Raw genomic sequence first — 13,940 nt, 5'->3', positions numbered from 1 at the left:
ATCAATCTATGGAGAGGAATAAGAGGGTGCATTTTTGGACACAAATTAATCACGTGGCCCAATTAGAAAAAAAGCTGAAGCACTAAACTCCTACGGCGTTCCAGAGAATGGTATGCTAATTTTAGAAGTCCCATTCCCCATGCTTGCTGGCACCTGACAGTTCAGATAGCTGAAGAGGAAATGATTATTCTAATCAGATAATAATTGGGCATGTGTATTGCATTTATGCACAACAGCCGCTCAGCCCAGATGCCTTTCTGGGTGATAACAGGCATCTGGGGGTGGGGTGAGAATCCACAAAACATCTAATAATGGCATCTCCAGAGTACAGTATCAGCAAGTGGGCTATCATTCAAAACTTCTTTATTACAACCCTAATGAGCCTTCTCAGAGATGCTGAAATGAAGGTGCAATCAAACTAAAGCGGCACCAATTTACAAGGATTTCCTCATGCGCTATAATCGGATACAATAACTAATCTCTCCTGCTTCTCAGGCCCCACCATGTACATTCAGTAGCAGGCCAGGGATGGGCAGGGAAGGCATATTGTTGCAGAAGAACAAGAAACTGATCAATAAACCAGAGCACCCTGCAGATTTAGTTCTGTTGTAATCTCTAAAGACTTATCTAAACAACTTCTAAAATTCCTGGGGAACAATAGGCTCTTATTTGCAGAGATAGCATCATACTTAGCATGGGATGACAGCTGTATACTCTGCAGTCAAACTCCCCTTCTGCACTGTGTACATGCTGTCAACCACCAGCGTGGGACGAAGCAGGCCATAAAGTTATACTGTGGCAGGATCGCAAATGCTAACCTAGTGCTCCCAGTTCTCTAAATGAGGACCATTTGCACATGTCATAACTATTCGAATAAATGAAGTATCTGATTTCTCACTGCATGTTACCAGTGGCTTGGGTGCACTGAATTTGTAGCTGGTAACTGTAGCTTAATGCCAGTCTACAGCTCATTAGGGGCCCCAGCCATCTGTGCAAAGTCCAGGACGATAATTGAGGAGGCTGGCCAGTTCAGCTCAGACATTCTGTGCTCCACCCCATTAAAAAATAGCCTCCTCACTCACTGCCCTCAGTATTAATCAGACTACCCACTTTATTGACGCGTGTGCTGACTCCAAACAGCAGGTATCTCTGGACTGCTGAGGATGGTGTGAAAGCCCTGCCTTTGGAGGAGATACGTCGGATGCATTAGTCTTCTCCCAAGTCCAAAAATCCACTAAGTTCCTATGTTTTTCTGTATGTGTATAGAGCACACATTTATAACTCATTAAAAAAGCAATTTTTAGGTTGGGGTTGATTGATTTTAGTTTGGCAAAGGCACCAGAACACCTCAAAGGAGTTTGCTCATCTCACTGTCTACTTTAGAACATCTCCAAAACTTTTTTAAAGCTGAGAAGCAAGACATACATCTTTAAATAAATATGACCATGAGGCTCTTATTGACAAGACACGCCTAATGCTCAAATACTTTGGCCACCTCATGAGAAGGAAGGACTCCCTGGAGAAGAGCCTAATGCTGGGAGCAATCGAGGGCAAAAGAAGAAGGGGACGACAGAGAATGAGGTGGCTGGATGGAGTCACTAAAGCAGTAGGTGCAAACTTAAATGGACTCCGGGGAATGGTAGATGACAGGAAGGCCTGGAGGATCATTGTCCATGGGGTCGCAATGCGTCGGACGTGACTTTGGACCTAACAACAACAACACACCTAATGCACCTACTATCTTCTGTTGGAAGGTATGCACTATCACACATACGCACAATCTTGTCTGACTCAAAGAAGATTCTACATCTTTCTTATTGCTGCAAGCCTGAGGATGGACAGTAGGGTTTCCAGCAGTGCAGCTAGAAAAGAATGAAAAATATTGATCCATATAACTCTGAACAAGGACCAAGCTTCTATTAATTGCCTTCTTACAGACGTATTTCCCCAGAGGCCCTAGGTGCGGCACACATAATGCCAAATATCTTCCACTCATTTCAGCCAAAGGTTGGGGAGAGAAATCAATAACATTCATGAATAGAGCTCGCTTCAATAGCAGCCACTGAGATTCTGATGATGTCAGGCTGAAAGAGCAACAACGTAAGTGCACCCAAACACTTTGTGTGGTGCCAAACACACAGCTGGCTATAAGATGGGTATTTACAGGGATCAGCAACTAATGCTGAGAAGCCGGCCCAAGTCTATACTTTTCTTTTGGGGACAGCCCATGGAGTAGACCCCAAATGACCAACAGAACAGCCTTTGCATCTTAACAAGACGGCTCATCGATACTGACTTAAAGAGCAAATCTTGAGGACTCATTCATCTTGATGAAAGTAAAAGGAAACACAAATGGATGGGGTGGTTCCAGGGAAGCCTGAAAAGCCCACACTCCCACAGATAAGAAATTCTATCACAGATACCAGATAGATGCTGGCTGATTTGGCTTGCTGCCTCTGGAGTCAATGACAAGGCAGCCACTTTCCACTGGTAAAACATGTACTTCGGCAAGCCTCTTTAGTGGCTTCAGGGTTGTGCAAGGAACAGAGGCAGAATAGGAAAAATTGTTATACTCTCCAGCTGATTTTTCCATGTCTTGTAATTAACAAAAAAAGGTTAGCTGTACATTCAACTGTAGGATCCAAACACTGTAGGATCCAAACACTAAGTGCTGCAGTGAGGGACAGTGCAGTGCAATCCTAAATAGAACTATACCTTTCCCATTCCATTGAAGTCAATGGGCTCAGTAGGGTGTTACTGTGTTTAGGATTGCACTGGTAGTGTCTCTCTTCTTCCATTCTACAAATTATGTTACCCTCTTAACTAATATTGCCTGCACACACAACTTGTCCACATCCCCTTATGCTTCTCTTCTCAGCCTCTGACCTCAGCCTGCTACTTAGCTTCAGAGTTTCTAAAGAGGTCTCTCACTTATTAATTTGTATCACCACACAAACAAAACCACAGCATTTTCCCCTTCAATCTTCTTAGGTTCATAATAGTGTATAAACAGGAAATGAGGCATGCAGGACTGGAGCCAGGACCAAGAGCATGGGGATGCTGCAAAACCAGCAAGCAGATCACTATATGCAATATATGTAACTCTCTAGCAGCCAGCTTAGTGTAGTGGTTAAAGGCAATGGCTTCTAATCTGGTGAGCCGGATTTGATTCCCCACTCCTCCTTCACATGCAGCCAGCTGGGTGACCTTGGGCCAGTCACAGTCCTTTTGAGCTGTTCCCACAGAGAAGTTCTTTCAGAGCTCTTTCAGCCTCACCCACTTCACAGGGTGTCTGTTATGGGCAGAGGAAGGTGATTGTAAGCCATTTTGGGACTCCTTTGGGCAGTGAAAAGCAGGGTATAAAAACCAACTCTTCTTCATTCTGTTTGTTTGTTATCCATTTCCTTTAATGTTCAGAGGAAAGCTGAAGCACAACTGGGCTGGGTCTGAAAGAAAGAAAAGGGGCAGACGTTCACGGGAGTTGCCAAGCCCCTGAGAAAACTGGTACAGCATCCAGGGGTCATTGTTCCAGGGGTTATTGATACAGGACTTGGCCTGTCACAGATTGTTCAGAACTTTTCAGGATCATTTTGGAAACCTTTTTTATTCAATCACCGCCACAGGGCACAAGGCAAACCAAAATCAAGGTCTTCAGCCAAAATTAGATTAGCGGAGAAGAGGGACTAAGGCAGGGTTTTTTTTAGCCCACCTGGTTTCTTACTGTGCTGAAAAGCTGCTGAAATAATGCCATGTGCAAGAAAAGCCACACTGTTATTATGATGAAACAGTCCATGACAACAGTGTTGTGCAGATCTGAGTGCAGAAATGAAAGCAGCATTTTACAAAAGATGGGGGGGAAGACAGGATATGAACACAAAAAATAACATGAGTTATTTTCATAGCAGGGGAAATAAAGGCGTGACTCAGCAAGTCACAAAGGGGGAGGATGCTACTCTTCCTTTTAGCCACAAACCAGCCAGCTCATTTCCCTTCTCCTACACACTAACCTAACACATATGCTCTTTAGGAAAATGGTGCAAAAGCAGCCTGAAGCTTTAGCGTTGTGCATTCACCTACATCCACATAAACACACAAGTCAAATGCATGACTAAGTCTTATGTGACGTCAGGCTGCCAGACTTTCAAAAATCACTGCTGGTATACATCAGGGATAAGCAACTTGGACACCAACTTTGGAGGGTAGAGATACTATCAGAATATGAATTATTCTCTTGATGTTTGCCTACCACTGACAGAGTGCACAGAAGGCACAGAAAAGAATGAGATATATTCCTATCTCTTTCCTCCATTATCACTGACAAAGAACTGGAAATCTGACTTCAAGGAAGGACAAGATAAATAACTTTAAGGTTCTGTAAGTAAGTAAAGATTCTGTAAGTAACACCTTGAAATATGGCAACCCCAAATGTTCTCAGACTAGATATGTGGTCCACAATACAGCTGGAGAGTCAGAGTTAAATGCACTTGACATTACTGTTATTGAGGACTAGATGACATAACGCTTCCTTCACATGGAGAACATAACGTATAACGGGTGAACACCTGCATACAACTGCAGCTTCATGACCACTGCTCTCTGTAAATTGTGACTGCATCTGCTCACATGTTCTTACTGCAATCATGGAAGAGGATTTAAATGAGAATAACACAGAGTGAATTGGCTGGACAAGCTTCACTCCATATGGACCAAATTACTGCATTTAGAAGAAGAGTTGTTTCTTATATGCTGCTTTTCTCTACCAGAAGGAGTCTCAAAGAAGCTTACAATCACCTTCCCTTTCCTCTCCCCACAACAGACACCCTGAGAGGTGGGTGAGGCTGAGAGAGCCCTGATATTACTGCTCGGTCAGAACAGCTTTATTAGTGCTGTGGTGAGCCCAAGGTCACCAAGCTGGTTGCATGTGGAAGAGCAGGTAATCAAACCCGGCTTGCCGGATTAGAAGTCTGCACGCCTAACCACTACACCAACCTGGCTTTATAAAAGAAACAGAATGTATGTGAATGTCCACAAGGCTGTCATGGCACTGCAGTAATGTTCTGAGTTGACAAAAGCAGAGCACAGGAAAAGGGGAACCTACTCACAACTGTTTAACACATATGTGTTATGTGTTAGAGAGCCAGTTTGGTGTAGTGGTTAGGAGTGCGGACTTCTAATCTGGCATGCCAGGTTCGATTCTGCGCTCCCCCACATGCAACCAGCTGGGTGACCTTGGGCTCGCCACGGCACTGATAAAACTGTTCTGACAGGGCATTGATATCAGCGTTCTCTCAGCCTCACCCACCCCACAGGGTGTCTGTTGTGGGGAGAGGAAAGGGAAGGCAACTGTAAGCCGCTTTGAGCCTCCTTCGGGTAGGGAAAAGCGGCAAATAAGAACCAACTCTTCTTCTTCTTCTTCTATGTATATACAAAGATCTCTGTTGTGCTTGGAGTAGCTGTTCTGAGTTTTGCTGCTTTTGTAGATTCTCTTAAAATAATATTTTAAACAACTATATGTGTCTCCACCCAGAGCTTGAATTTATAAAGACATTAGGCTGAAGGCAACATTTACAGCCACTGCATTGTATATATCTGGGGAGGGGGGGGGGGTTGTTGCAAGCATCCACAGAGCCAGAGTGTTTTAAAACACACGGAGAGGAAGCTTGTGAGTTGCTTGCAGCCTGCTCTGAAGGGAGCCCTTTGTTGGGCAGAACCACTGTTGCATAGCTCTTTCCACAGCAGGCTGCTGCAGGGCTACAGTAAGAAGACTTCAATTTTATTGCATTTTTCCAAAGCCACACTCCAAGGCTGAGTGCCAGATTACATTAGTCCTAACAGTATGCTGACTGCCAAGAGGCTTTCTTGCAGCACATGCCATACGCAGTGGAACGCATGGGAGAAATAAACACAAAAAAGGGACGAGTACGGGGCCCATATCTGCGGAATCTCACACATGTAACACCTGAATCCAAAGGGCAGACTAGACACTGTAGAAACTGCAGATGCTCCGTCTATTACTCTCTCTCTCTCTTCCGCATAACGTCTAACACAAACAACAAATGGTGATTCATCATCGTGCTACTGTGAATCTCCCAACTCCCACCTCACTGGAAAGATTATGCAGACACGGAGAGAGGCAGAGCGTGATGACGGAACGCTACACATTGATTGTATTCAACAAGGAGAGTAAGGAAACACAGTGTCAGCTTCATGCCTCTTACAACATCTAGTTAAGAAGATCTGAAGCAGGCTGGTTATTTTTCCTCTTAGAACAGCAGCAGGTCACTCGTGTTTTTCTGACAGGGCTCCTGAGGCTTTGCAACCTGCAATACCAGGCAGAAGTTCAGCTTTTCCCATCACTGTGCATGAAAAAGGGCCAGCTGTTGAACAGCTATCAGGCAGCCATCAAAATTACATAAGGCCTACCATAAAAAAGCCTTTACTCCTATACTAATCATATCTAGACCATACTTTGTTGCATAGAGTTATGCTCTTATTCAAACCCATTTTTTCAGTGTCACTTATACACTAAGGACATGAAGCTCTATCCTTAAGCTTTCTCTTTCCACCCAATCCCACATCTCCAACGACCTGTCTGAGGCAGCAATGAAGAATCCAAGCAGATGTCAAACTAAATCCTTTCCAAATTTTTCATCTTTCTTCTTATTACTTCTCTCTTCATATGGTTTTTGAACCCATGGACATCAACATACACTTTGCTGATCAGATACAAAATCTTGGTTTTATCTTTCATTCACCCCCTCCCCGTTCTTAGTCATGCTGTGTAATTTCTGCCAGTACAACACTGCTAAACGTACAGTTCTTCTTCCCTTTCTCCTTTAGCAAAAGTCTGACTCATGCTCTGATCATGTCTTGACTGCTGTAATCTCTTTCCTGGTCTTTATCACCTCTAAAGAATCTCACCCATATCTACTCTAAATTACTCCCCTCCATGTTGATCAGACATGCCACCCCCCCCCACAAACACACACACACTAGAGCGTCACACTGACATGTGTAGTTTCATACCAGCATTTAGTCCTCACCCTCACATTTAAAGCCCTCTGTTTTTGCTCACCTCATCTTTGTATCCTTCCTTCTCAAGATTTTTCTCTCCTTGACCACTGCTTTTCCACTCTTATCATCTTCCCTCATCCAAATTCTCCTATTCCTTAAACTAACCTTCACTTTCTCCCTTGCTGCCTCTTATGCCTGGAAGGCCAACCATGCCAAGTGGTGGTGGGAAGAGGAAGCCGGGGCAGAGGGAAATGGTACCCATAGCTTGGAATAAAGCTCACACCGGGAGTCGACAGCATTAAATGTGGTTCTTGAAAGTCTGACCTGTGTGATGAGACATTTGAGCTCCGTCCTCTCCATCTCCCAGGTGGCCTTGGCCTTGACAAACTGTTGCTGCAGCTCATTCATGCCACTCCTCTCTTCACGCAGCTCTGTGCACAGTTCCTTTAAGATCACCTTCATGTCTGACAGCGTCTTAATGTACTCATTTGGCTGCTAAAGCAACAAAAAATGTGCTTAATGAATTCTGACATATTTTGGACAGGGTAGTCACTGGTTACCACCTCCTATAAACCAATCTGGATGGAGTGCAGCTAAAAGTGGCCCACTCCACCAGGAACCTGGGAGTGATACTTGATGCCTCCCTCTCAATGGAGGCTCAGATCACGACGGTAGCACAGCTAGCATTTTACCACCTTCGCCAAGCCAAGTGACTAGAGCGGTACTTGGCCCCGGAACACTTGGCCACAGTGATCCACGCGACGGTCACCTCTAGGCTGGACTTCTGTAACTCGGTCTACGCTGGCCTACCCTCATCCTTGATCTGGAAACTGCAACTGGTCCAGAACGCGGCTGCCAGGGTCCTCACAGCAACACCTCAGAGGTCCCACATCCGGCCCATCCTCCAGCAGCTGCGCTGGCTCCCAATTGAATTCTTGATCAGGCTTAAGGTTATCACCTTTAAGGCCATACACGGTCTGGGCCCAGTATACCTGAGGGACCACCTCTCCACCTACACTCCTCAAAGAGCCTTGCGCTCTACTACATCCAACCTCCTGGTGGTCCCTAGCCCCAAAGAAGCCCGCTTGACCTCAGGGCCAGAGCATTCTAGCCCCCACCTGGTGGAACGGGCTCCCAGAGGAGATCAGGGCCCTGACAGAACCTAAACAGTTCCACAGGGCCTGCAAAAGGGAGCTCCTCTGCCAGGCATTTGGCTGAGGTCAACCAAACCGCCGCTTCCAGTTGGCCTTCAAGCTCCCCGCCTCTACAACCAACATTAATCACGGGGTTGCCCACGGGGTCCAGGAAGAGTTGAGCTGAGGCTCCCACAATTTCTATTTTATGGTGTTATTGTTATGATCTGGTTAAGTTAGGATTGTTATAATATTATTGCTGTTACTGTTGCCTGTTACCATGTGTTAATTGTATCCTTCCCTGTTTTCTGTAAATGCCCTGAGCCCTCGGGGAGGGTGGTGAATGAATGAATGAATGAATGAATGAATGAATGAATGAATGAATGAATGAATGAATGAATGAATGAATGAATGAATGAATGAATGAATGAATGAATGAATGAATGAATGAATGAATGAATGAATGAATGAATGAATGAATGAATGAAAGAAAGAAAGAAAGAAAGAAAGAAAGAAAGAAAGAAAGAAAGAAAGAAAGAAAGAAAGAAAGAAAGAAAGAAAGAAAGAAAGAAAGAAAGAAAGAAAGAAAGAAAGAAAGAAAGAAAGAAAGAAAGAAAGAAAGAAAATTAGCTTGGTGTGAGGTATATCACTTCTCACAAACATTGAATTCTGGGGGGGTGGGGGGGGGATGTGGAATTAACCTAATTTGTAAACTAGTTTGGGAAAGCCCTGCCCAGTCTCAGAAATTAGATCTCTGTGTTTTATAAGGAGTGGACAAAAAGCGGGAAGATTGTGCCACCCAGATGAAAGTGACTCTGGTGCTCATAGAACATAACCCAAAGGCCAACTCAGATGCTGAATGGAGCTCCTAGCAGGGTGTTCTTTCTTTTAGTTCAATAGGTTGTGGGGCCCAATTCTGGTCATGACTGTGGCATCTGGGGAGTGGGGTTGTGCCTTCACACCATTTTCCTGACTGGTATAAGAACCCTGAAGCCAGGAAACTGAACTAATAAAACCACTTCATGCAATTCATGGGATCTGCTTATATTCCTGAATGAGTCATCTCAGATCAAACACTAGAAACAAAACTTTCACATCATGTCAGCTCATACATTCAGATGCATGCAAATCATCAAGTGAAGCTATCAAGGGATACACATGGATGGGAGGAGGCGGTGAGCCAGTCCTAAAATACTGCCAAGGATCTCCAGCAGTCCCTGCTGCATAGATGATGGCCTTCCCATTGCTCCCACATCCCTTCTCACCGCGTTCTGAGACCAGCCATCCCCAATACACGTCTTGTTATCTGCTTGCTGTTGGGGGTTCAGTTCCTCCTCTTCTATCAGCAGGTACAGTTCTTTCATGCTGTTCACCTGCAAAAGCACAAAATGCAGCAAAACGTAAGTGGGAGAGTCTGCAATGACTGCGCAACATGTTTTGTGTACAGAAAAACAACTTGTGGCCCACTGGGAAGTCCAGCCAGTGGAAAAGGGCTGAAGACTATCTGCAGCAAGGTAAAGAGAAGAGATCAGAGCACAAGATGAGGCTTTCTGAAGCGTGTGCAGAGTTGCTCCACTGTCACATCATCCTTGTTGCTTTTTCTGTACCAGGCAGTCTACAGTACACTTGTGTCTGAAGAGAGAGTCGCCATTTGAATGCTCTATAAAGAGGCATTTGTTCCAAAGCCTACAATCATTCAGCTGCCCACTACTTCGATGAATCTGCTACAATAGCAAGGGGTCATTTTATTTCTCTGTCTCACTAAGACTACCCTTCTCATATTCAGATGAGGGACTTTCAGACAAATAACATAAACAAAAAATTATGCCTCTCCTAACAAAAGCAAGGAGAAAGTGGATGCATGCTATGATGGAGCGTATAGGAGCCAAGGCCTCAACTTCAGGCAGCAGTAGACTTTGCAGCTCTCTCTACGTTTATACAGAGGCCAATTGTTCTAGCACATATTCATCTGTAACAATAGGTAAAAGGTAAAGGTATCCCCTGTGCAAGCACCGAGTCATGTCTGACCCTTGGGGTGACGCCCTCTAGCGTTTTCATGGCAGACTCAATATGGGTGGTTTGCCAGTGCCTTCCCCAGTCATTACCGTTTACCCCCCCAGCAAGCTGGGTGCTCATTTTAGCGACCTCAGAAGGATGGAAGGCTGAGTCAACCTTGAGCCGGCTGCTGGGATTGAACTCCCAGCCTCATGGGCAAAGCTTTCAGACGGCTGCCTTACCACTCTGCGCCACAAGAGGCTCTTTCTGTAACAATAAAAAGCACTTTTATACTTTTTGTGCTCCCCCTATCACCTGTGAATTTTATTCATGCATAAATGCCAAATGCATACTGCAGCCAATGTAGATTTCTTATGTCCATTAGGATCCATTCAAAACTTATCTCTAAATAAACAAACTTAAATCTCATGCGCAAAATCACCCTGACCATTTATGCACTGGGACTTCACTGCCCCAGCTTCCGTACAGGAGCACAAATCAGGGGCAGATGATGTGCACCAGGCTAAATGCTCCCCCACATGGGTGCAGGAAGAGGTGGGGCAACCTGCCACGACTAAAACTCCAACCTGCAGCCTGCCATGAAACCTCCAGTGCATAAACGGTCCCTGAATGGATGACCTTTGCTATATTTTGTATGGCTGAGAGGACAGTCTTGCCTCGCAAGGCAGAGAGGAAAGTCTTGCCTCCCAAGAACAGACAACAACAGACAGGAGGAGTAAGATACAGCTGACCTGACATGAGACCCTTCTCAACACACACTGTTTGAGCCCACACTGCAGGAATATGGTATCATGTGCTCTCCTCTATTGTGTGGAGAAATAGTACCACACAATTCATCCATTCAACTGTTTCCACACTGGAGGCTTCACGCCAGGCTGCAGGCTGGAGTTTGAGCTGGGGCAGGTTGCCCCGCCTCTTCCTGCTCCTGCACGGGGAAGCATTTGGCCCAATGTACCTTGTCCGCCCCAGATTTGCGCTCCTGCATGGGAGCTAGGGCAGTAAAGTCCCCAGTGTGGAAACGGTGTCCTATCATCTTTCTCCTCCTTTTTTCTTTGGTAATATAAACATTCATGGGAAGTGGAGGGGGAAGGATGTGGCTATGTCTGCAGAACCGAAAAAGAAGTAAACGCAGCAAAAACCATTAACAGAAGTGTGAGCGAATAATGTCATTGTCTATTCTAAAACCAAATGCATTTGCATTTATTTATTTACATCCCACTTTTCTCCCCAATGAGGACCCAAAGTAGCTAAACATCATTCTCCTCTCTTCCATTTTAGTCTCAAAACAACCCTAGACTAAGAGTGCGTGATTTTACCAAGCCAGTTTCCACAGCAGAGTGGGGATTAGGCCTGGATGGTTCTGCTCAGATAAGCCAAAAAGTTCCCAAATAAATGCTGTTTTGGAATTCTTTTGGGCTCATCTGACTCAAATCGCCCATTCCCTGCATTCAAACAGTCTGAATCAGAGTGGTTGTAACATGATCTGATGATTCAGCTATTTAAATGCACCCCCCCCCCCCACTTTCTCAGGCAGTGCTTGAAAAGGTGGGGGAGAGGGCAGTGCACTGAACAGATGATAATGACAAGCACACCACCTGCTCCCTTTAAATCCCACCCCAGTTTGGGCAGGAAGCCATCTTGGGGAAAGTGAGTGTGGAGTGGATGAGTCTAGCCTGGACCCGTCTTTCCCAGCAGCTGGCTCAGTGGACACGAGCTGGACTCCTCCATCCCGCACTTGCTTTCCCTCCTCGAGCTGCCTGTAGCCAGCTCAAGCAGAGAGCAAGTGCAGGGTAAGGGAGTCCATCCCACACCCGCCCTCCCTGAGCTGCCTGCAGCCAGCTGGCATTGGGGAAGGGCCACGCTCTCCCCCCACCCACCATGTCCCAGGTAGAACCTGAAAAGGCATGGGGAGGCATTTAAAGGGAGCACCTAGCATCTGATCTGTCATGAGCAGCTGACTGGAGGGCCCTTTAAATGCCACCTCCATTTCTCATGCAGCTGCCTGGGAAAAAAGAGTTGACAGAGAAAAAATCTGGATCCTTTCCAATTTGGCCAAATCGATTCAACCAAATCTGACCCACTGAATAGTCATTCGGACGAATCAATTTTGGGCAAATCTGAAATGGTCCAGATTTTTTTTCTGTGTACATGCTTAGTGGGGATTCAAATCCAGGACCTCCCAGTATTCTAGATTAGCACTCTATCCACTATACCACACAAGGTCTCAATGATAACACAGAAGTTCCCCAGGCATTCATTTGCTCTGGAGAGGACAAGCAAGCCTGTGCTTGCAGCTCACCATACCTCCAAGAAGTCATTGCCTTCATTCTGGAGAATCTTGCCCTGTCTCCAACGTTTCAGGAACCACTTGAGCTTCATGAAAAGGAGCAAGAAATTTTGTTTGAACTGCTGGGATTCCTGCACCAGAAGATTTTTTTCTTGGCTCCAGAATTTTTGCTCTAGCCTCCTCTGGAGGTTCAGGCTCTGGAGTTCAAATTCCCGCCTCAGGAGGGCCTTCTGGTGATCTTCCTTCAGCTAAAGGGAAACAGTGAGATGTTAGGCAGAGAGCAAGTATGTTTCAGAAAGTAAATTAATTGCAAGGCCTGAAACCAAGATATTGTTTATGGATTGATTACAGCCACTAGCAGTTAAAGATACTGTACTTTAATAGCCACAGGTGGAATGGATACTCTGCTCCAACGGACCCTCTGGAAGATGATGGAATTCAAAGAACTGCCTGAATCTGCTCCACAGCCTCCCGTGAAATGGTTGGCTATTAATCAAGTTTATGAAGCAAAGGAATCAAGAAATCTGTATTTCCATGTGCTCTATTCTGACCTTATGAGGTAATTTTGAACATTCTGTCAAGTTGTAACAGGTAGCAGACAGGAACACACAAACACACATACTCACACACTGTTTAAATTTCTGAACTTGCCATTTATGTGGTGCATTTTTTTTTACAAATCTCTCTGTAACCAGGAGCACCCAAATTGTCTTTTTGTTGTTTGGTGATTGGGGGGGGGGGGGGGAACACAACTGCTCCAGAAACTTGTTCTCACATCTCCAACCATTTTTATGGCTTTCAAAAACTACTACGTACCAGCACAGCTTAGGTATGACATCACAGCATGCATGCTACAGAACCATCCCAAGCAACATGTAGGGAGATCCAGACGCTCTGTTGGATTCATTTGCCTCTTTTGCTAAAGAAGGCAAGGGGCTGATTTGTACTTCCACACATTGCTGTACTAGGATGTGCCTGAAGCTGTAAGGCCTGTACAAGAGACCTCTGCACCTTTGTACCATGTCTGCCTCACAGCCTAAAGAGTAGCTCCAAGCAAATCTCTCTGACCTGGCAGATTTTCTGGGTGAAGTTCTCTGCTTCCTCCTTCCTCAGTTGCCTCTCCTGGGAGAGCTGTTCCTGCAGGCCCCTCAAGCTCTCATTGGCCTCTGAAAGAACCAGCTGCAACTCCTTGATCTGCAGGAACAGTGCCAAAGACAACAGTCACAGTGGACATCATAGGGGGAAAGCTCCAAGCGTCCTTTTCATGTAAGGTTTGCTGCCGGCCTCAGTCAGCGGGGTCCTGGGCATATGCTCATGATTCTGTACTTTCAGGTCACTTGTGCCACTGCAGGCTTCACTGATTTCCTAGATTTGCTCTGCGCATTTTTTTTTAAAATCTGCTTAATAGTGTGACAACTTGAAAAAACAACAAGAAATCAGGCAGCTTGGAAAATAGTTGATTAATTAGTAGGCTTATTTGTAGCTACTGA

General features: G+C 45.3%; 1 protein-coding gene across 4 annotated transcripts in view; it reads right to left on the bottom strand.

Moving 5' to 3' along the window:
* The window catches only part of MTCL2 (microtubule crosslinking factor 2), a 97,979-nt gene that overhangs the window by 20,864 nt on the left and 63,175 nt on the right, over positions 1-13,940 (bottom strand). For 3 of the 4 annotated variants that reach the window (XM_077335252.1, XM_077335251.1, XM_077335249.1), the window contains 4 exons: positions 13,519-13,644; positions 12,468-12,698; positions 9,413-9,520; positions 7,339-7,509 (listed from right to left, as the gene is read on the bottom strand). In XM_077335252.1, coding sequence (XP_077191367.1) covers positions 7,339-7,509; positions 9,413-9,520; positions 12,468-12,698; positions 13,519-13,644 — 636 coding nt within the window. The remainder of the gene's footprint in view (positions 1-7,338; positions 7,510-9,412; positions 9,521-12,467; positions 12,699-13,518; positions 13,645-13,940) is intronic. The other variant, XM_077335250.1, reaches the window with a different exon arrangement.

This window comes from Paroedura picta, chromosome 4 (assembly GCF_049243985.1).
Source record: "Paroedura picta isolate Pp20150507F chromosome 4, Ppicta_v3.0, whole genome shotgun sequence".
NCBI lineage: Eukaryota > Metazoa > Chordata > Lepidosauria > Squamata > Gekkonidae > Paroedura > Paroedura picta.
Note: the sequence above shows the minus strand (reverse complement) of the source record. Positions and strands in the feature narration are given on the sequence as shown.